The 18,943-nt window shown below is 40.3% G+C and overlaps 1 protein-coding gene across 1 annotated transcript in view; it reads right to left on the bottom strand.

The window, feature by feature from the left end:
* Positions 1-18,943, bottom strand: part of DGKH (diacylglycerol kinase eta) — an 800,492-nt gene that overhangs the window by 163,212 nt on the left and 618,337 nt on the right. Inside the window, 2 exon segments of the mRNA XM_053705494.1 lie at positions 961-1,078; positions 9,464-9,594. Of these exon segments, the coding sequence (XP_053561469.1) occupies positions 961-1,078; positions 9,464-9,594 (249 nt within the window).

Below are 18,943 nucleotides of genomic sequence, written 5' to 3'. Positions count from 1 at the left end.
ATTACTGATTCATGTGTGATACTACCAGAATTAGCCAGTGTTAAATTACTGGTACAGGTGCTGTTAAATCAGTATGTTTGTGTGTTACTGACAAATATAAAAATAAATGACTGATTGTGTGTGTTATGGCAAAACAGTTAAATCAGCACTATCTGTAATGGACAAAAATAATTTAAATCAATGTATGTTACTGGTAGAAAGGGTGTAGGGACATTAAATACTTTGAGATGGCAATAAATTGTATGCATAAAAAATATTTGCAATATACTTCCATTATTTTTTTATCCCCTTTTCCATAATTTAATTGCGGCAGTTGTGAGCTTTTAAGTTCCTGTTAGAAGTGGAAGTGCAGTACACTGTTATATTCTACACAGCCATTGGCTGCACACTCTAGTGACATATATATAACTGTCTCTAATTGGCCACAGCAAAGAAAGAAACCTAAGTTACAATAAAGGCAGCACCTATTGCTTTAATAGACACTTTACGCTTATTTTGTCAATATTTAAACAACCAATTAAAAAAATCCATCTACATATTATTCTCAGAATAATCTTTCTTTGAATGCTTCATTCTATCTAGCATTTATTTAGTGTTTAATGTTCCTTTACAATAACTGCTCTCTGTGTTATTGTCAGGAAAGTGTGACGAAGCACTGTTATGTGTGTGATTCTAAAAGATAGAGGATTAAACACTCTGCCCTGTCAGTGTAGTGGAAAAAAGCGTGTTTAATCACTATGTTCTGTGCTTCTAGAAAGCAGGGTGCTCTAAACTATATGTCATGTTAGAAAACAGTCAGTAACTTATTGCTCAATATAAAATGAGTTGTGTAGGGTGGCAGATTTCTGTGTACTTAGATCAGTGACACACATGACTGATATGAGTATTCAGCACAATTTGATACAATTAAACTTCTAAAACTGGTGTCAAAGCTAATAAAAACAGAAGGTGTTTTCTTACAAGGAATCTGGATCTGGATCAATAAATGGAGTAGCACCAAATGGATCAATATTTGCTAGCAACATTTTGCTAATTATGGAACTCCCAGCAATAGAGGCAGCCAGCCCAGCCCTTAAACCTGTTGGAAAAAATAATTAAAAAAATGTTAATATACTGAAAAAAAGCACAAATTATACATCAAGCTTCAAATACCACTTCTATATCTAACTTAAACGCCCAAGATCTTACCTAAAGCTCATGCCAATGGCATTTTATATTTCCTAATGCATCTCCTGTCTAATCATAAAATATTATGAGCTAGATCTGAATAATGTAACATTAATTACTTGTCAATAAAGTTTCCTTAATTGTGGTCAAAAACACAACTGTACAACTGGAACAACTGAGGCGTAATGTAACAAGTACTAGAACCTATATTATAAGGTTACCATTGTTATTCTTATGCATTGGGATAGCCTCTTGGAACAGTTATCATTGTTATACTTGAATATTAAAAACAATGTATTCAGTTGTGTTTCTTGTCTGTTTAAAATGAAAAACTAAATGATCTGTTTAGTTATGATTAAACAAATTTTGGTACGTTCAAGCATCACCAAACCTACACCACATGGGCTCCAAAGCAGATTCCGCTGCTTAATAAACAGAGCCTCATATGTCATACTGCAGAGGTAAACTGACATTTCTGTTTAAAAACAAAAGGATTTTAAATGGAAATCTGAGATGTCAGTGGTCATAAACACATTCACACTCTGTTCCCCTTCTGTGCTGTTAGTTTCCATAATGTTGATGCTGGAACTAACTGCTCCCGATGTTTGTTCTCTCCAGGACAATATGGTAGGGAAGTAGTGAACTTAATTATAATTATTATCAATCATTTATAATTGTGTAGGTTTTGGAAAATTATCATTATTTCTACTCTTCTTTTTTCAAATATTTAACAAAACAAAAAATTGTAAATGTACAGAATAATACTGTTGCTCTCCCTCTCTCTCTCTCTCCCCTCTCTTTTGGTGTACATTTAGCCACTAATCAGCAAGCGCTACACAGGTGCTGAACCTAAAACGGGCTGGCTCCTAAGCTTTCATTCCTGCTTTTCAAATAAAGATACCAAGAGAATGAAGAAAAAATGATAATAGGAGTAAATTAGAAAGTTGCTTAAAATTGAATGCTCTATTCGAATCCTGAAAGAAAGAAAAGCAAAATGTATGCTTACCCGATCAATTTCTTTCTTTCCGGATATGGTGAGTCCACGTCTTGAGTAATTACTGTTGGGAATATAACTCCTGGCCAGCAGGAGGAGGCAAAGAGCACCACAGTTAAACTGCTAAGTATCACTCCCTTACCCACAAACCCCAGTCATTCAACCAAAGGGAAATGGAGAAAAAGGAGTAACACAAGGTGTAGAGGTGCCTGAGGTTATAGTCAAAAGAACAACTGTCTTAAAATAAAGGGTGGGGCCATGGACTCACCATATCCGGAAAGAAATACATTTATCAGGTAAGCATACATTTTGTTTTTCTTTCCTAAGATATGGTGAGTCCAAGGCTTGAGTAATTACTGTTGGGAAACAATACCCAAGCAAGAGGACACAGATAAATAGGGAGGGACAAAACAGGCAGTCCTAAACAGAAGGCACCACTGCTTGAAGAACCTTTCTTCCAAAAGAAGCCTCAGCTGAGGCAAAAGTATCAAATTTGTAAAGTTTTAAAAAAGTATGTAGAGAAGAACAAGTTGCAGCCTTGCAAATTTGTTCCAAAGAAGCTTCATTTTTGAAAGCCCAAGAAGAGGAAACAGCTCTTGTGGAATGAGTCGTAATTCTCTCAGGAGGCTGCTGTCCAGCAGTCTCATAAACCAAAAGAATTATACTTTGTAACCAAAAAGTAGGAGTAGTAGCAGTAGCTTTCTGACCTTTACGTTTCCCAGAGAAACAGACAAAGAGGGCAGAGGACTGGTGAAAATCCTTAGTCGCCTGTAAGTAGAATTTAAGAGCACGTACAACATCCAAATTGTGTAACAAACGTTCTTTGGAGGAAGAAGGATTAGGACACAGAGAGGGAACAACAATTTCCTGATTAATATTTCTATTAGAAACAACCTTAGAAAGAAAACCTAACTTAGTACGAAGAAGCGCTTTATTGGCATGAAAAATAAGATAATGGGAATCCCACTGCAGAGCTGAGAGTTCCGAGACTCTTCGAGCAGAAGAGATGGCAACAAGAAACAAAACCTTCCAAGATAACAACTTAATGTCTATGGAATGCAACGGCTCAAACTGAGGCAGCTGTAAAACTTTAAGAACAAGGTTAAGGCTCCAAGGAGGAGCAACAGACTTAAAGACAGGCCTGATTTTGACCAACGCCTGACAAAAAGATTGAACATCTGGCACATCCCCGAAACGTTTATGTATTAAAACTGATAAAGCAGAAATCTGACCCTTCAGGGTACTGACTGACAATCCCTTCTCCATGCCTTCCTGAAGAAAAGATAAAATTCTAGAAATTCTAATTCTACTCCAAGAGTAGCCCTTAGATTCACACCAATAAAGATATTTACGCCATATCTTATGGTAAATCTTTCTTGTAACAGGCTTGCGAGCCTGAATCATGGTCTCAATGACCGACTCAGAAAAACCACGCTTAGACAGAATTAAGCGTACAATCTCCAAGCAGTCAGTTTCAGAGAAACGAGATTTGGAAGAAGGAAGGGAACCTGAATCAGGAGGTCCTTCCTCAGAGGTAGTCTCCAAGGTGGGAGAGATGACATATCCACTTGGTCTGCAAACCAGATCCTGCGAGGCCATGCAGGGGCTATTAGACGCCCTCTCCTGTTTGATACGAGCAATGACTCATGGAAGGAGAGCAAACAGAGGAAACAGATATGCCAACCTGAAAACCCAAGGAACCGCCAGAGCATCTATCAGAACGGCCTGCGAATCTCTTGACCTTGAACCGTACCTTGGAAGCTTGGCGTTCTGACGGGACGCAATGAGATCTAACGCCGGCACCCCACATTTGAGAACTAAGCTGGAAATCACCTCTGGATGGAGTTCTCACTCCCCGGGATGAAAAGTCTGTCTGCTAAGAAAATCCGCTTCACAGTTGTCTACTCCTGGAATGTGGATGGCAGATAGACAGCAATTGTGGGTCTCTGCCCACTGAAGAATCTGAGTAACCTCCTTCATGGCTAATGTCAATTAAAGTTTTCCAGCACCTAGGCGTAGTAGTGTGCCAGCTCCAAGGGTCATGCACAAAAACCCTGCAGTCAATATACAAACGAAGAAAGGAGCAGCACCACCAGAATCTTCAACCAATTTTATTAAGCTGAAAACAGCTTGACAGCAAGACAAAAATCATACGACGTTTCGGACCTAGTCCTTAGTCATGTATGAATATACCTAAATCATTGCTTAAAAACCCTCTAAGCCACACCCACCAAACACCTGAATATCCTAAATATTAACCCCTGGAGGACTACAAGTTTAGTATAACATCCTATCAAAAATTTCTGAAAAACATCAGTATATAAATGAATTTATAACAATAAATAATGATATTAAGGCTAACAAAGAGTGGAAATATACAGTACATCTCATAGTGTGCAAAAATTACCCGGATGGGTGGGGCGTTTGGGAAGCAGCAGCGGTACAGAGCTCAGTAACTTCTGTACAAAACAACAATCATTGCTGCTGCTTTGCCTCCCCCATGTCTCCTTTTCTTGCCAAGCCTGAGGCTCTTATCACCTTAGGCAGCATTTGGCCGAATCTCCTTCCTGCATGTAGGACCTGACACCCGGTCCTGGCCTCCGGGAGGCATACAGTAAAGGTGCGAAAAGGGCGTTATTTTGGCAGCGGCTCCAGCGGTCCTCCTCAAGTCTTGTGTCCCAGCCCTCACCACGGACCGTTCGCATCAAGGCTACAAATATTGCAGCTATCAGCTCCTCTGCTGCACCGGATAATTCCAGGGACACACATTCTCGGAGGGGGAGGTGGACAAGGCGCTCGGCTGTAATTGTGAGTGCACCTCTGCTACCTGCCTTAAGGATATCCGCAGCTTAAAAAGACTGAGTAAAGCATAAGCCCTAAGTGTCCTGCAGGTTTGCTCACTGTTTACACAGCACAGGTGTCTGCTTGATATCATCTAAGCAGAAGGGCCAAAGGAACACATCACAATAGACGCTTTTATTAGTCTGCAGCTGGTTTTGCTATCATGTTTTGAGTCCGGCACAGTGGCCCTTCTAGAATTTCTGTGTGGGAACAAACACCATCGCCTATATTAACAAGCCAAATCAGATTTCATATCTGCAGTGTATACATGTGGCTGATCTCTCACTTGCCATAACATTCTGCATTCTGAATAAGGGAATTACGCCTTCTTGTGGCTTGAACTTGACATCACACTTGCCAGTAGCAGACAAATTTCAATCCTTACTCAAGATTACCCTGGAACCAGTTTGGAGTGTGCACTGTGCACCATTTCTCAAAGGGCTAAGCTCGTGGTCTACACATACTCAGACCCCTTGTGGTTGGCAAGGCACATAATATCTATACAGCCCCCTTGCATTATATTCTATGAAAGTTGACAAATATTTTCACAAATGATCCCAGTCTGGGACTGACAACATGAGCTGCAGATCAAAGACATAGGAGAGGAGGCTGAAACAGGCCGCAGAAAGCCTCACACATAGTTCCCAGCAGGAGGGTGAGGGAGGCTCCCCAGCCAACCACAATACCTTACTGCAAGAACTTAAAGCTTTCTTCCTGCCTAAGATGTATAACCTGCAGGCAGGAGTAGACACGCTGACCAGCGAAGTACGGATGTTTTCCACTCACCTTGCAGCTGGAGAGCAGAGAATCTCTGGAGTTGAGGATAGGCAACAAGAATACGACGTGTTTCTAAAGAATTTATTAAAGCAAAACCAGTATCTACAGGATAAGGTAGATGACCTGGAAAATCACAGTAGGCGAAATAACCTACGCATAGTAGGTGTGCCAGAAACCTGCTCGACTTCGCAGCCTCTACCCTCCCCTCACTTCTTGGAATGTCTCAAGACTATCAACCCCTTGACATTGAAAGAGCACACCGCATTGGCTCTGACAGGCACTTAGGTAACTCCAAGGAGAAGCCTCGCCAAGTGATCTTTAAATGTTTGAACTATCAAGACAAAATGGCCATTTTGAGGATCTATTGAGCTGCAAAAGAAATTAAATACAAAGACCACCGCCTCCTACTCTTTCAGGACTTTTCTGTAGAGGTGACCAGAAGACGCAAGGACTTTGCACCACTCTGCTCTCTCTTCCATGAAAAGGGTCGTCAGTTTGCCCTTGTCTGACTGGAACCTGATAAACTGGGATGAGGACAACTGAGGCCAAGCCAATAGAGCATTGTAAATCTCCCTCAACTCCAAAATGTTGATGGGAAGAGCAGACTCCTCCCGAGTCCAAAGGCCCTGAGCTTTTAACGAGTTCCAGACTGCTCCCCAGCCCAGCAGGCTGGCGTCCGTGGTCACGATCACCCAGGAAGGTCCCCGAAAGCATGTGCCCTGAGACAGATGTTCCTGAGAAACCACCACGGGAGAGAATCCCTTGACAACTGATCTAACTCTATTCTCTGAGATAGATCTGCATGGTCGCCATTCCATTGTCTGAACATGCACAACTGGAGAGCTCTCAAATGGAATCGAGCAAAAGGAATGATGTCCATGGAAGCCACCATCAGACCGATTGCCTCCATACATTGAGCCACTGAAGGATGAGCAGTAGCCTGAAGAGAGAGGCAAGAGGAAATTATTTTGTTTTTCCTGACCTCTGTCAGAAAAATCTTCATCAATAGAGAATCTATTATGGTCCCTAAGAACACTACTCTTGTAGCAGGGGAAAGGGAGTTTTTTTCCCCGATTCACATTCCATCCGTAGGAACGAAGAAAAAACAACAATATCTCTGTGTGAGATTTTGCTTGTTGAAAATATGGCACCTGAACCAATATGTCATCCAGGTAGGGTGCCACAGCAATTCCATGAGAATGGATCACTGCCAAAAGAGCCCCCAGAACCTTTAAAAAAATTCTGGGAGCCGTGGCTAGACCAAATGGAAGGGCCACAAACTGGAAATGTTTGTCCAGAAAGGCAGATCTCAGGAATCTGTGATGATCCCTGTGAATAGGAACATGAAGATAAGCATCCTTTAGGTCTATGGTTTTCATGAACTGACCCTCTTGTACTAAAGGAAGAATGAAGTGTATAGTATCCATCTTGGAGGATGGAACTTTGAGAAACTTGTTTAGACACTTCAAGTCTAGAATGGGACGGACAGTTCCCTCTATTTTGGGAACCACAAATAGGTTGGAGTAGAACCCAAGACCCTGTTCCTGCACTGGAACTGGAACTATCACTCCCAGGGAGGAAAGATGTTGCATACATTTCAAGAACACCTCTCTTTTTATCTGGTCTGCAGATAATCTTGAGAGAAGGAATCTGCCTCTGGGAGGAAAAGTCTTGAATTCCAATTTGTAACCCTGGGATACTATGTCCACAGTCCAGGGATCTGGGACATCTCGTATCCAGGCTTGAGAGAACTGAGAAAGTGTTCCCCCCACCTGATCCGATCCTGGATCGGGGGCAAACCCTTCATGCTGATTTGGAATCAGCTGTGTTTTTTTTAATCACTTCCCCTTGACCCAAGACTGATTGGGTTTCCAGGAAGACTTGGATTGTTCCTGCTTGGAAGAAGAAGGAGAAGGATTTCCTCTGAAGTTACGAAAGGAACGAAAATGACTCCTTTACGCCTATTCTTCTTATCTTGAGGTAGAAAAGAACTTTTCCCTCTGTAATATCAGAGATAATTTCTGCCAAACCGGGTGCAAACAAGGTTTTGCCCTTGTAAGGAATCCCCAGAAGCTTGACTTTAGAGGAAACGTCTGCAGACCAGGATTTCAACCATAACAATCTTGCGGGCTAGGACAGCGAAACTAGAAGTTTTAGCTCATAGTCTAACAACCTGTAAAATGGCATCTGCAATAAAGGAATTGGCCAATTTAAGAGCTTTAATCCTATCTTGAATTTCATCCAAGGAAGTCTCTACTTGAAGAGAATCAGACAAGGCGTCGAACCAATAAGATGCCACACTAGTCACGGTGGCAATACACACCGCAGGTTGCCATTGGAGACCTTTATAAACATAAATCTTTTGTAAATAAGTCTCTAGTTTCTTGTCTATCAGATCCTTAAAAGAGAAGCTATCCTCAATAGGAATAGTGGTTCTCTTAGCCAGAGTGGAAATGGACCCTTTAACTTTGGGTACAGTATTCCAAGGGTCTTTAATGGAATCCTCGACAGGAAACATTTTCTTAAAAATGGGAGACGGGGAAAACGACACCCCTGTTTTCTCCCATTCCTGTGAGATAATCTCCATAGCACAGTCCGGCAGAGGAAAAACCTCAGAAGTGGAAGGTTCATCAAAGAAACTATTAAGTTTACTAGATTTCTTAGGAGTGACAACGACAGGGGTATCAGAGTCATCTAAAGTAGCTAAAACCTCCTTTAACAATACACAAAGGTGTTCAAACTTAAATCTGAAGGATACCACCTCAGTCTCAGAAGAAGGAATTATAGTGTCAGAATCTAAGATTTCACTCTCAGAAAGTCCCGATGTATCTTCCTCAACAGACTTATGAAAGGGCAACTTGGGAAGCAGAACTGAGGACAGGCACCATACTTTCTGAATTTCTAGATTTCCACTTACGTTTTTCCTGTAGACTGGGAATGGCAGCTAATGCCGCAGATACCGCTGAAGATACCTGGGCAGCAATTTTTGCTTTTAAATAAACTCCAATAGGAGTTATAGAGGATCCGCAGGGCACTGCATGTGTTGCCACTGAGGCTTGGGACGTAGCAGGAGAAAGCTGAGGTATTATTTTAACAGCATCATCCTGAGAGACATTAGGCTCAAAAATGTGACCTTTATTTTGCAAGGTTTTCTTGACACATTAAGAACAAAATTGCATAGGAGCTGCAATTTGTGCATCTAAACATAATAAGCATGAATTCATGAGAGCAGGCTCTTGCTCCATATCAGACATGTTGTGAAACAGTAAATAAACTTGTACAGATAAGTTTCAAAGATTTTAATATTCAATTAAAATAAGGCAAGGACAAAATACACTTTTTTTTATCCCAAATTAGGATCGATCCCCAGCTAAAACTATGCGAGAAAAGTTAAGAAAAAACTTTTAATAAACATCAAATAAACTTCTAAAATATCCCTCAGGCAACTCCACTTCTCAATTACTGAGGTGCCTTACCGCTACCAATTAAGACCAGATCAGCCAGAAATGGAGAAAAACTACTTTTTTCCTCAGAAACGTTATGAATACAGGTGAATACTGAATGCTGGTGTAATACAGCCATTTTCATCACTTGCTGCATTCTGACCTTAACATTTCACGGTAATTAGTCCTGAATTTCACAATAAACCCCTATAATAATATAATTTTAGCTCACACGTATTACCTGGGCAGATTATTCTAGTATTCAGCACCGGGAGATTTTCCTTGCTGGAAGCTGTTGGGGGACTGGAGAATGAGTCGTTGTGTGAATATCCGCTGCGGCTTGTACGTCTATCTGGTGATCGTGGTGCAGTCCTTACTGTTATGAAACAAAAGACATAGTTATGTGTACAACAAATACAATCATAAGGATAAGTTTATTAATTCAAAATCTATACAAGTGGCGGCAAACCATGTGGGTCTAAGACCTGGGTCCCAGATGCCTCTCAAGTAACAAGTGTTTTATGAGCTTTCCATGTGCACCATCCCATTCAGGTACAATAATGCACACCATTAAAACCTTGTCTAATTTTTGCCTTCTCCGGAGTAACAATCTGCATTTTTAGGGTCTTTGCATACTTGATGACCAGCAGCTGTAAACATTTACGTTTTAGGTAATGGACAACCTAAGGCACCATCTCTAGCTATAATTTTTCACCCCTGATTCTCTCCATACTATTTGTTAGAGCAAGTTACTTTAAAACTAGCGGCCTTACCATTCTATGTGTTTAACATCTGCACAGGGACCTGAGCCGAAACGGATGCTGATCCAATCAGCAGTGATAGAAACACAACCCAGAGTAAATAGTGCTGCTGACTGAATTAGCGACCGTTTCACTCAGGATGTGCAATGCTCTGCTGGTCCAAAGCGTAACACAATAGAACATGTCATTCTTGGCTATAATGACCCTTTAAGTATGAACAAAAGAGGATTTGTATTGAAATCAGTTCTGACATGTGTGAAGTAGTAAAGCAGTGGTAAAAGCTGTGAATATTAGAGAGTATATAAAAGTAGGCAATAGGTTGTTATGATTTTGTAGGGGCTAAACGCATACAGTTGCAGAGTCAACTAGAACATGTAATTTTTCAACTATAATGGCCCTCTTAATTCTTTTCACCACATTCACTCTATATTCCCATGGTCAATCTTACTTTGTCTAAACATGTACCTTCTCCTATTCATACATTCCCCTCTTCTCTCCACACATACACAAATGTCCTGCTACCATAAATATTGTCTACTTGTGGAGAGAGAAAAAAACCTACCTCGTCTGTTACTGTTGTAGGGAACCAACTGCAAAACTCTCCAAAAATGACATGCTCTATCTGAACCATGAAAGTTTATTTTTTGTGAATAATAAAAGAATGCTTTACATAGCAATGTAAAAACGCAAGCTGCCGTTTTTTGTCTCGCAGGCAGCGTCTTACATCTGTGCATAAATATTTATAGCAAACGTGTTGGCTTTTCTAATTGTATTTTTTAAAAGTGAAGGAACAGCCATAATTAAGCCACTGGCTTTGTCACTGGAGCAAGAAAAAATTGCGCTTTAAGCAACATGCTACATCTGTATCTACTCTGCATGACCGCACAGGCCGCGGTTATGAGCAGGTGTGTAGCAGGCTTACCAGCCAGCCCCCCACCAACTCCCAGATCAGAGAAAAAAAACATAACTAAAGTAATGGTGATCTTGCACGCTAATTTCTGTTGTACTACATAACTATAATAAATACATAAAAATAATGTAAGGTTGGTCTTGTAGTCTTTATATCACAACACTTTACTATTTAATGTAAAAATAACTGATTGACAGCAATTGCAATTCAGGGAGGTAACTATACTAAATCAGAGCAGATACTTTTTTTGCCTTTATAATAGTAGTAAATTAATTGTCAATAATTTCAATTCATAAATAGACAGATAATACTCAATGAAGAGGATCAAAAGTAACAAACTTATGCATAGTGTAAACCCCTTCCAACCCTAATCTATTGTCTGTAATCTGTAACCACGATCACCCCCACAACAGATTAACCCTAACCATACTGAGCAGTTTTGTGCCGAGACTGACCCGTTCCCTATAACTTCACAGGGATGGATTGTGCCAACTATCACCTAAAAGTACAGCTAATAGAGAGCTAACAGTAAATATTAATGGGACAGTAAACATTTTAAGACTAATATTTTTTTATTATGTGTAGTAAAACAACTTTGCAATACACTTTCATTATTTATCCCCCCACCCTTCAACTGTCAACTTATTACAACTGTCTGAGTAGGATAAATGCGGTGACTACGAAAAAACTGGTGTCATATCCTATGCAAGTTTCTATAATAACATTGCTATGAAAAAACAATTAATATGTGTTTAACCCTTGCTAAAGACTACATACTGCAAATGCTGATATGGATATGAATGCTAAGCCAATAAGTGGTGGTGTAAATATGTATGATTCAATCACCATCAATGTAAAAAAAACAAATAAAATACTTATATTTATTTAAAAATAGAACATTTTATGTTTAAACCAGTTGCATTAATGCCATTAATCAATATTATAAAAAAAAAAAAAAGTTTTCCCTTTTTTGTTAATTGTTCTGGAATAATTGATTTTAATGTTGGAGCGCTAAATTTATTAAAACACAAATATTGTTAAAAAGATGAATAATTCAGAACAGGGAAGTGGTTTTATAGTGATACCATTGTACAATAATTACTGACAATTACACATAACAGTGACAAAGACTAGCTTAATATGAATACAAGAATACAACATTATGTAGCATGTAAATACATTATTTTAAAGGCTATTTGTGTGGGTGCTTATTACACGTTGTTACGCCATACCATACCATTGCCTAATAACAAGTGAATACTCCAGAAAAGCTGCTTTGTATTACGACAGATGGATCTCTTGGGGCTAAGCTGCACTAAAATAATCTTCAGCTCTTCATTCTCTGATAAAGCCTAAAAGTCCTAATGACTAAAAATTATGTCTTTTTACAGGTACCTAGAATAAAAAAAATTGTACTTCTTTTAAAGTGCAGCATCCATTAGAAGCACTCACAGACATGTCTCTTCATCATAGTAGCTCAGTCTTAGGAGTATCAGAAAATAAGGTATTTTAATACAGCAAAAATAAGACCAATAGTATCAATTTGGCTGTTGCTGATTACAACAAAGATCACACAGAATAAAGATAAAGGGAAAAAAATGGGCTGACTAGTCTATAATGTTTTTTTTTCTGATATAGAAGAGATACACTCTTCATATCCAAGTTAAAAAAAAATGTGCACCTTGCAAACGTGTATTGAAGCCTGCAAATATATTTTTCTAAGATAATGGATCCCTCTGAGAAAGTACACAACTCCCTTTGTCTTTCCTGCTTTTTACCTCAGAAACAATACACTACCTTAACCTGAAATAGTAGTTACCCTCCAATTAAGATAAGAAAGGGCATATTGACAATATATATGGTACTGGATCCCTAAGAGAAAGTATGTCATTTGTATAAATAAAATTTAATGAATTCTTAAAATAATTTACAAAACAATGTACTGCAAAAAAAAGCAACTGTATTTAAAATATTGATACAAGTTATGTATTATTTTAAACTTACAACATCATTTTTATGCATCATTAAATTAATTAAAAGACAATAGCATAATTAATAAATACATATTTTTCTGGCAAATATCAAAGTTAGTTACATTTTCCTTCCTAATGTATCATATGACAGCCATCAGCCAATCACAAAATGCATACAGGTATACCACGCTCATACAGCGGGTTAGGGATCGGAGCCCCGCTGTAAAGTGAAACAAGGCAGTTTTAGCTTTCTTTTCACTTGCCAGTGTGTTTTAAAACTTAAAAACATGTTTGAACTAACATATATTAGGGTTGCAATAGTGCTATGTTTAGTTTAACACTAGCACAGCATTCAATTAGTATTCAATAAATACTGTACCTGTAAAATAGGGACAATTACAGTGGTACAATTTGCCAGACTATAGCACTGAGACACAGATTGCACTGTAATGCTGTAAACAGAGTGAACTGCGCATAAGAAAATGGTGCCAGTCACTTTTCTCGCAATCTCACAATGATTACAGCACTGTTTTAAAATCTTTGGAGGTTGAACTTCAACTCCACAAAGCGCTGTATTAGCAAAGTGCTGTAAAGTGAAGCACTGTAAAGTGAGGTATATCTGTATACAAATATTGTGTTAATCTTTCACATGCACAGTAAGATCTGGTGCCTCAGAAACTGTGGATGTAAAAAGATAGTGCGCATTTAGATAATGGAAGTGAATTGGAAAATTGTTTAAAATTGTGTGTTCTATCTAAATCATGAAAGTTTAATTTTGACTCTTCTGTCCCTTTAACAAGGTAATTTCAGATGTTTTTTGTTTCAAGATATTCTGCAGAAATAACAAAATATTTTAATAAAAATAATGAATTATATTTTTTTGATGACCACTATAGCTGAGCTACTTTCTTTTCTTTGTCACAGGTGTACCAAGAACACTGACGTTACCATACAAAGAAACAGAAGTGCCATTATTACCATAGAGTGTGGGTGAGGGAAAACTCAAAACTCTAACATCTAATCTTTCAAAAGGTGAAGAATAAAATAATCAATTAAAAAAAACAAGCACACACAATGTTTTGGTCTTTAAATGAAAATTTAAAAAATAGTGTACAAAATTATCTTCTTAGGCAAGATTTTCATTTAACGGACATGATATATTTTCTCTGTTCCTTATAAAAAATAATGTTTCAAAATGTACTACCATGCTTTGCTTTTGGATGTTCTGTGTAGAATAAAATAACTTTTCTCCAACATAGGTGTGTCCGGTCCACGGCGTCATCCTTACTTGTGGGATATTCTCTTCCCCAACAGGAAATGGCAAAGAGCCCAGCAAAGCTGGTCACATGATCCCTCCTAGGCTCCGCCTACCCCAGTCATTCTCTTTGCCGTTGTACAGGCAACATCTCCACGGAGATGGCTTAGAGTTTTTTAGTGTTTAACTGTAGTTTTTCATTATTCAATCAAGAGTTTGTTATTTTCAAATAGTGCTGGTACGTACTATTTACTCAGAAACAGAAAAGAGATGAAGAATTCTGTTTGTATGAGGAAAATGATTTTAGCAACCGTAACTAAAATCCATGGCTGTTCCACACAGGACTGTTGAGAGCAATTAACTTCAGTTGGGGGAACAGTTTGCAGTCCTTTGCTGCTTGAGGTATGACACATTCTAACAAGACGATGTAATGCTGGAAGCTGTCATTTTCCCTATGGGATCCGGTAAGCCATGTTTATTACGATTGTAAATAAGGGCTTCACAAGGGCTTATTTAGACTGTAGATTTTTTTTTGGGCTAAATCGATTGATATTAACACTTATTTAGCCTTGAGGAATCATTTATTCTGGGTATTTTGATATAATAATATCGGCAGGCACTGTTTTAGACACCTTATTCTTTAGGGGCTTTCCCAAAGCATAGGCAGAGTCTCATTTTCGCGCCGGTGTTGCGCACTTGTTTTTGAGAGGCATGGCATGCAGTCGCATGTGAGAGGAGCTCTGATACTTATAAAAGACTTCTGAAGGCGTCATTTGGTATCGTATTCCCCTTTGGGTTTGGTTGGGTCTCAGCAAAGCAGATACCAGGGACTGTAAAGGGGTTAAAGCTTAAAACGGCTCCGGTTCCGTTATTTTAAGGGTTAAAGCTTCCAAAATTGGTGTGCAATATTTTCAAGGCTTTAAGACACTGTGGTGAAAGTTTGGTGAATTTTGAACAATTCCTTCATGTTTTTTCGCAATTGCAGTAATAAAGTGTGTTCAGTTTAAAATTTAAAGTGACAGTAACGGTTTTATTTCAAAACGTTTTTTGTACTTTCTTATCAAGTTTATGCCTGTTTAACATGTCTGAACTACCAGATAGACTGTGTTCTGAATGTGGGGAAGCCAGAATTCCTATTCATTTAAATAAATGTGATTTATGTGATAATGACAATGATGCCCAAGATGATTCCTCAAGTGAGGGGAGTAAGCATGGTACTGCATCATTCCCTCCTTCGTCTACACGAGTCTTGCCCACTCAGGAGGCCCCTAGTACATCTAGCGCGCCAATACTCCTTACTATGCAACAATTAACGGCTGTAATGGATAATTCTGTCAAAAACATTTTAGCCAAAATGAACCCTTGTCAGCGTAAGCGTGGATGCTCTGTTTTAGTTACTGAAGAGCATGACGACGCTGATATTAATATCTCTGAAGGGCCCCTAACCCAATCTGAGGGGGCCAGGGAGGTTTTGTCTGAGGGAGAAATTACTGATTTAGGGAACATTTCTCAGCAGGCTGAATCTGATGTGATTACATTTAAATTTAAATTGGAACATCTCCGCATTTTGCTTAAGGAGGTATTATCCACTCTGGATGATTGTGAAAATTTGGTCATCCCAGAGAAACTATGTAAAATGGACAAGTTCCTAGAGGTGCCGGGGCTCCCAGAAGCTTTTCCTATACCCAAGCGGGTGGCGGACATTGTTAATAAAGAATGGGAAAGGCCCGGTATTCCTTTCGTCCCTCCCCCCATATTTAAAAAATTGTTTCCTATGGTCGACCCCAGAAAGGACTTATGGCAGTCAGTCCCCAAGGTCGAGGGAGCGGTTTCTACTTTAAACAAACGCACCACTATTCCCATAGAGGATAGTTGTGCTTTCAAAGATCCTATGGATAAAAAATTAGAAGGTTTGCTTAAAAAGATGTTTGTTCAGCAGGGTTACCTTCTACAACCCATTTCATGCATTGTCCCTGTCACTACAGCCGCATATTTCTGGTTTGATGAACTGATTAAGGTGCTCGATAGTGACTCTCCTCCTTATGAGGAGATTATGGACAGAATCAATGCTCTCAAATTGGCTAATTCTTTCACTCTAGACGCCTCTTTGCAATTGGCTAAGTTAGCGGCTAAGAATTCTGGGTTTGCTATTGTGGCGCGCAGAGCGCTTTGGTTGAAATCTTGGTCGGCTGATGCGTCTTCCAAGAACAAGCTACTAAACATTCCTTTCAAGGGGAAAACGCTGTTTGGTCCTGACTTGAAAGAGATTATCTCTGATATCACTGGGGGTAAGGGCCACGCCCTTCCTCAGGATCGGCCTTTCAAGGCAAAAAATAGACCTAATTTTCGTCCCTTTCGTAAAAACGGACCAGCCCAAGGTGCTACGTCCTCTAAGCAAGAGGGTAATACTTCTCAGGCCAAGCCAGCTTGGAGACCAATGCAAGGCTGGAACAAGGGAAAGCAGGCCAAGAAACCTGCCACTGCTACCAAGACAGCATGAAATATTGGCCCCCGATCCGGGACCGGATCTGGTGGGGGGCAGACTCTCTCTCTTTGCTCAGGCTTGGGCAAGAGATGTTCTGGATCCTTGGGCGCTAGAAATAGTCTCCCAGGGTTATCTTCTGGAATTCAAGGGACTTCCCCCAAGGGGGAGGTTCCACAGGTCTCAGTTGTCTTCAGACCACATAAAAAGACAGGCGTTCTTACATTGTGTAGAAGACCTGTTAAAAATGGGAGTGATTCATCCTGTTCCATTAAGAGAACAAGGGATGGGGTTCTACTCCAATCTGTTCATAGTTCCCAAAAAAGAGGGAACGTTCAGACCAATCCTAGATCTCAAGATCTTAAACAAATTTCTCAAGGTCCCATCGTTCAAGATGGAAACCATTCGAACTATCCTTCCTTCCATCCAGGAAGGTCAATTCATGACCACGGTGGATTTAAAGGATGCGTATCTACATATTCCTATCCACAAGGAACATCATCGGTTCCTAAGGTTTGCATTCCTGGACAAACATTACCAGTTCGTGGCGCTTCCTAAGACCAAGGGGCATTGCAGTAGTACCTTACCTGGACGACATTCTGATTCAAGCGTCGTCCCTCCCTCGAGCAAAGGCTCACACGGACATCGTCCTGGCCTTTCTCAGATCTCACGGCTGGAAAGTGAACGTGGAAAAGAGTTCTCTATCCCCGTCAACAAGGGTTCCCTTCTTGGGAACAATTATAGATTCCTCAGAAATGAGGATTTTTCTAACAGAGGCCAGAATAACAAAGCTTCTGGACTCTTGTCGGATTCTTCATTCCGTTCCTCTTCCTTCCGTAGCTCAGTGCATGGAAGTGATCGGGTTGATGGTAGCGGCAATGGACATAGTTCCTTTTGCGCGCATTCATCTAAGACCATTACAACTGTGCATGCTCAGTCAGTGGAATGGGGACTATACAGACTTGTCTCCGAAGATACAAGTAAATCAGAGGACCAGAGACTCACTCCGTTGGTGGCTGTCCCTGGACAACCTGTCACAAGGGATGACATTCCGCAGACCAGAGTGGGTCATTGTCACGACCGACGCCAGTCTGACGGGCTGGGGCGCGGTCTGGGGATCCCTGAAAGCTCAGGGTCTTTGGTCTCGGGAAGAATCTCTTCTACCAATAAATATTCTGGAACTGAGAGCGATATTCAATGCTCTCAAGGCTTGGCCTCAGCTAGCAAGGACCAAGTTCATACGATTTCAATCAGACAACATGACGACTGTTGCGTACATCAACCATCAGGGGGGAACAAGGAGTTCCCTAGCGATGGAGGAAGTGACCAAGATTATTCTATGGGCGGAGTCTCACTCCTGCCACCTGTCTGCTATCCACATCCCGGGAGTGGAAAATTGGGAAGCGGATTTTCTGAGTCGTCAGACATTGCATCCGGGGGAGTGGGAACTCCATCCGGAAATCTTTGCCCTAGTCACTCAGCTGTGGGGCATTCCAGACATGGATCTGATGGCCTCTCGTCAGAACTTCAAAGTTCCCTGTTACGGGTCCAGATCCAGGGATCCCAAGGCGGCTCTAGTGGATGCACTAGTAGCACCTTGGACCTTCAAACTAGCTTATGTGTTTCCACCGTTTCCTCTCATTCCCAGGCTGGTAGCCAGGATCAATCAGGAGAGGGCGTCGGTGATCTTGATAGCTCCTGCGTGGCCACGCAGGACTTGGTATGCAGATCTGGTGAATATGTCATCGGCTCCACCTTGGAAGCTACCTTTGAGACGAGACCTTCTTGTTCAGGGTCCGTTCGAACATCCGAATCTGGTTTCACTCCAGCTGACTGCCTGGAGATTGAACGCTTGATTTTATCGAAGCGAGGTTTCTCAGATTCTGTTATCGATACTCTTGTTCAGGCCAGAAAGCCTGTAACTAGAAAGATTTACCACATAATTTGGAAAAAATATATCTGTTGGTGTGAATCTAAAGGATTCCCTTGGGACAAGGTTAAGATTCCTAGGATTCTATCCTTCCTTCAAGAAGGATTGGAAAAAGGATTATCGGCAAGTTCCCTGAAGGGACAGATTTCTGCCTTGTCGGTGTTACTTCACAAAAAGCTGGCAGCTGTGCCAGATGTTCAAGCCTTTGTTCAGGCTTTGGTTAGAATTAAGCCTGTTTACAAACCTTTGACTCCTCCTTGGAGTCTCAATTTAGTTCTTTCAGTTCTTCAGGGGGTTCCGTTTGAACCCTTACATTCCGTTGATATTAAGTTATTATCTTGGAAAGTTTTGTTTTTAGTTGCAATTTCTTCTGCTAGAAGAGTTTCAGAATTATCTGCTCTGCAGTGTTC

The sequence above is a fragment of the Bombina bombina genome, chromosome 3 (assembly GCF_027579735.1).
Source record: "Bombina bombina isolate aBomBom1 chromosome 3, aBomBom1.pri, whole genome shotgun sequence".
In the NCBI taxonomy this organism is placed as follows: Eukaryota; Metazoa; Chordata; class Amphibia; order Anura; family Bombinatoridae; genus Bombina; species Bombina bombina.
This window is presented reverse-complemented; position numbering and strand designations above follow the sequence as displayed.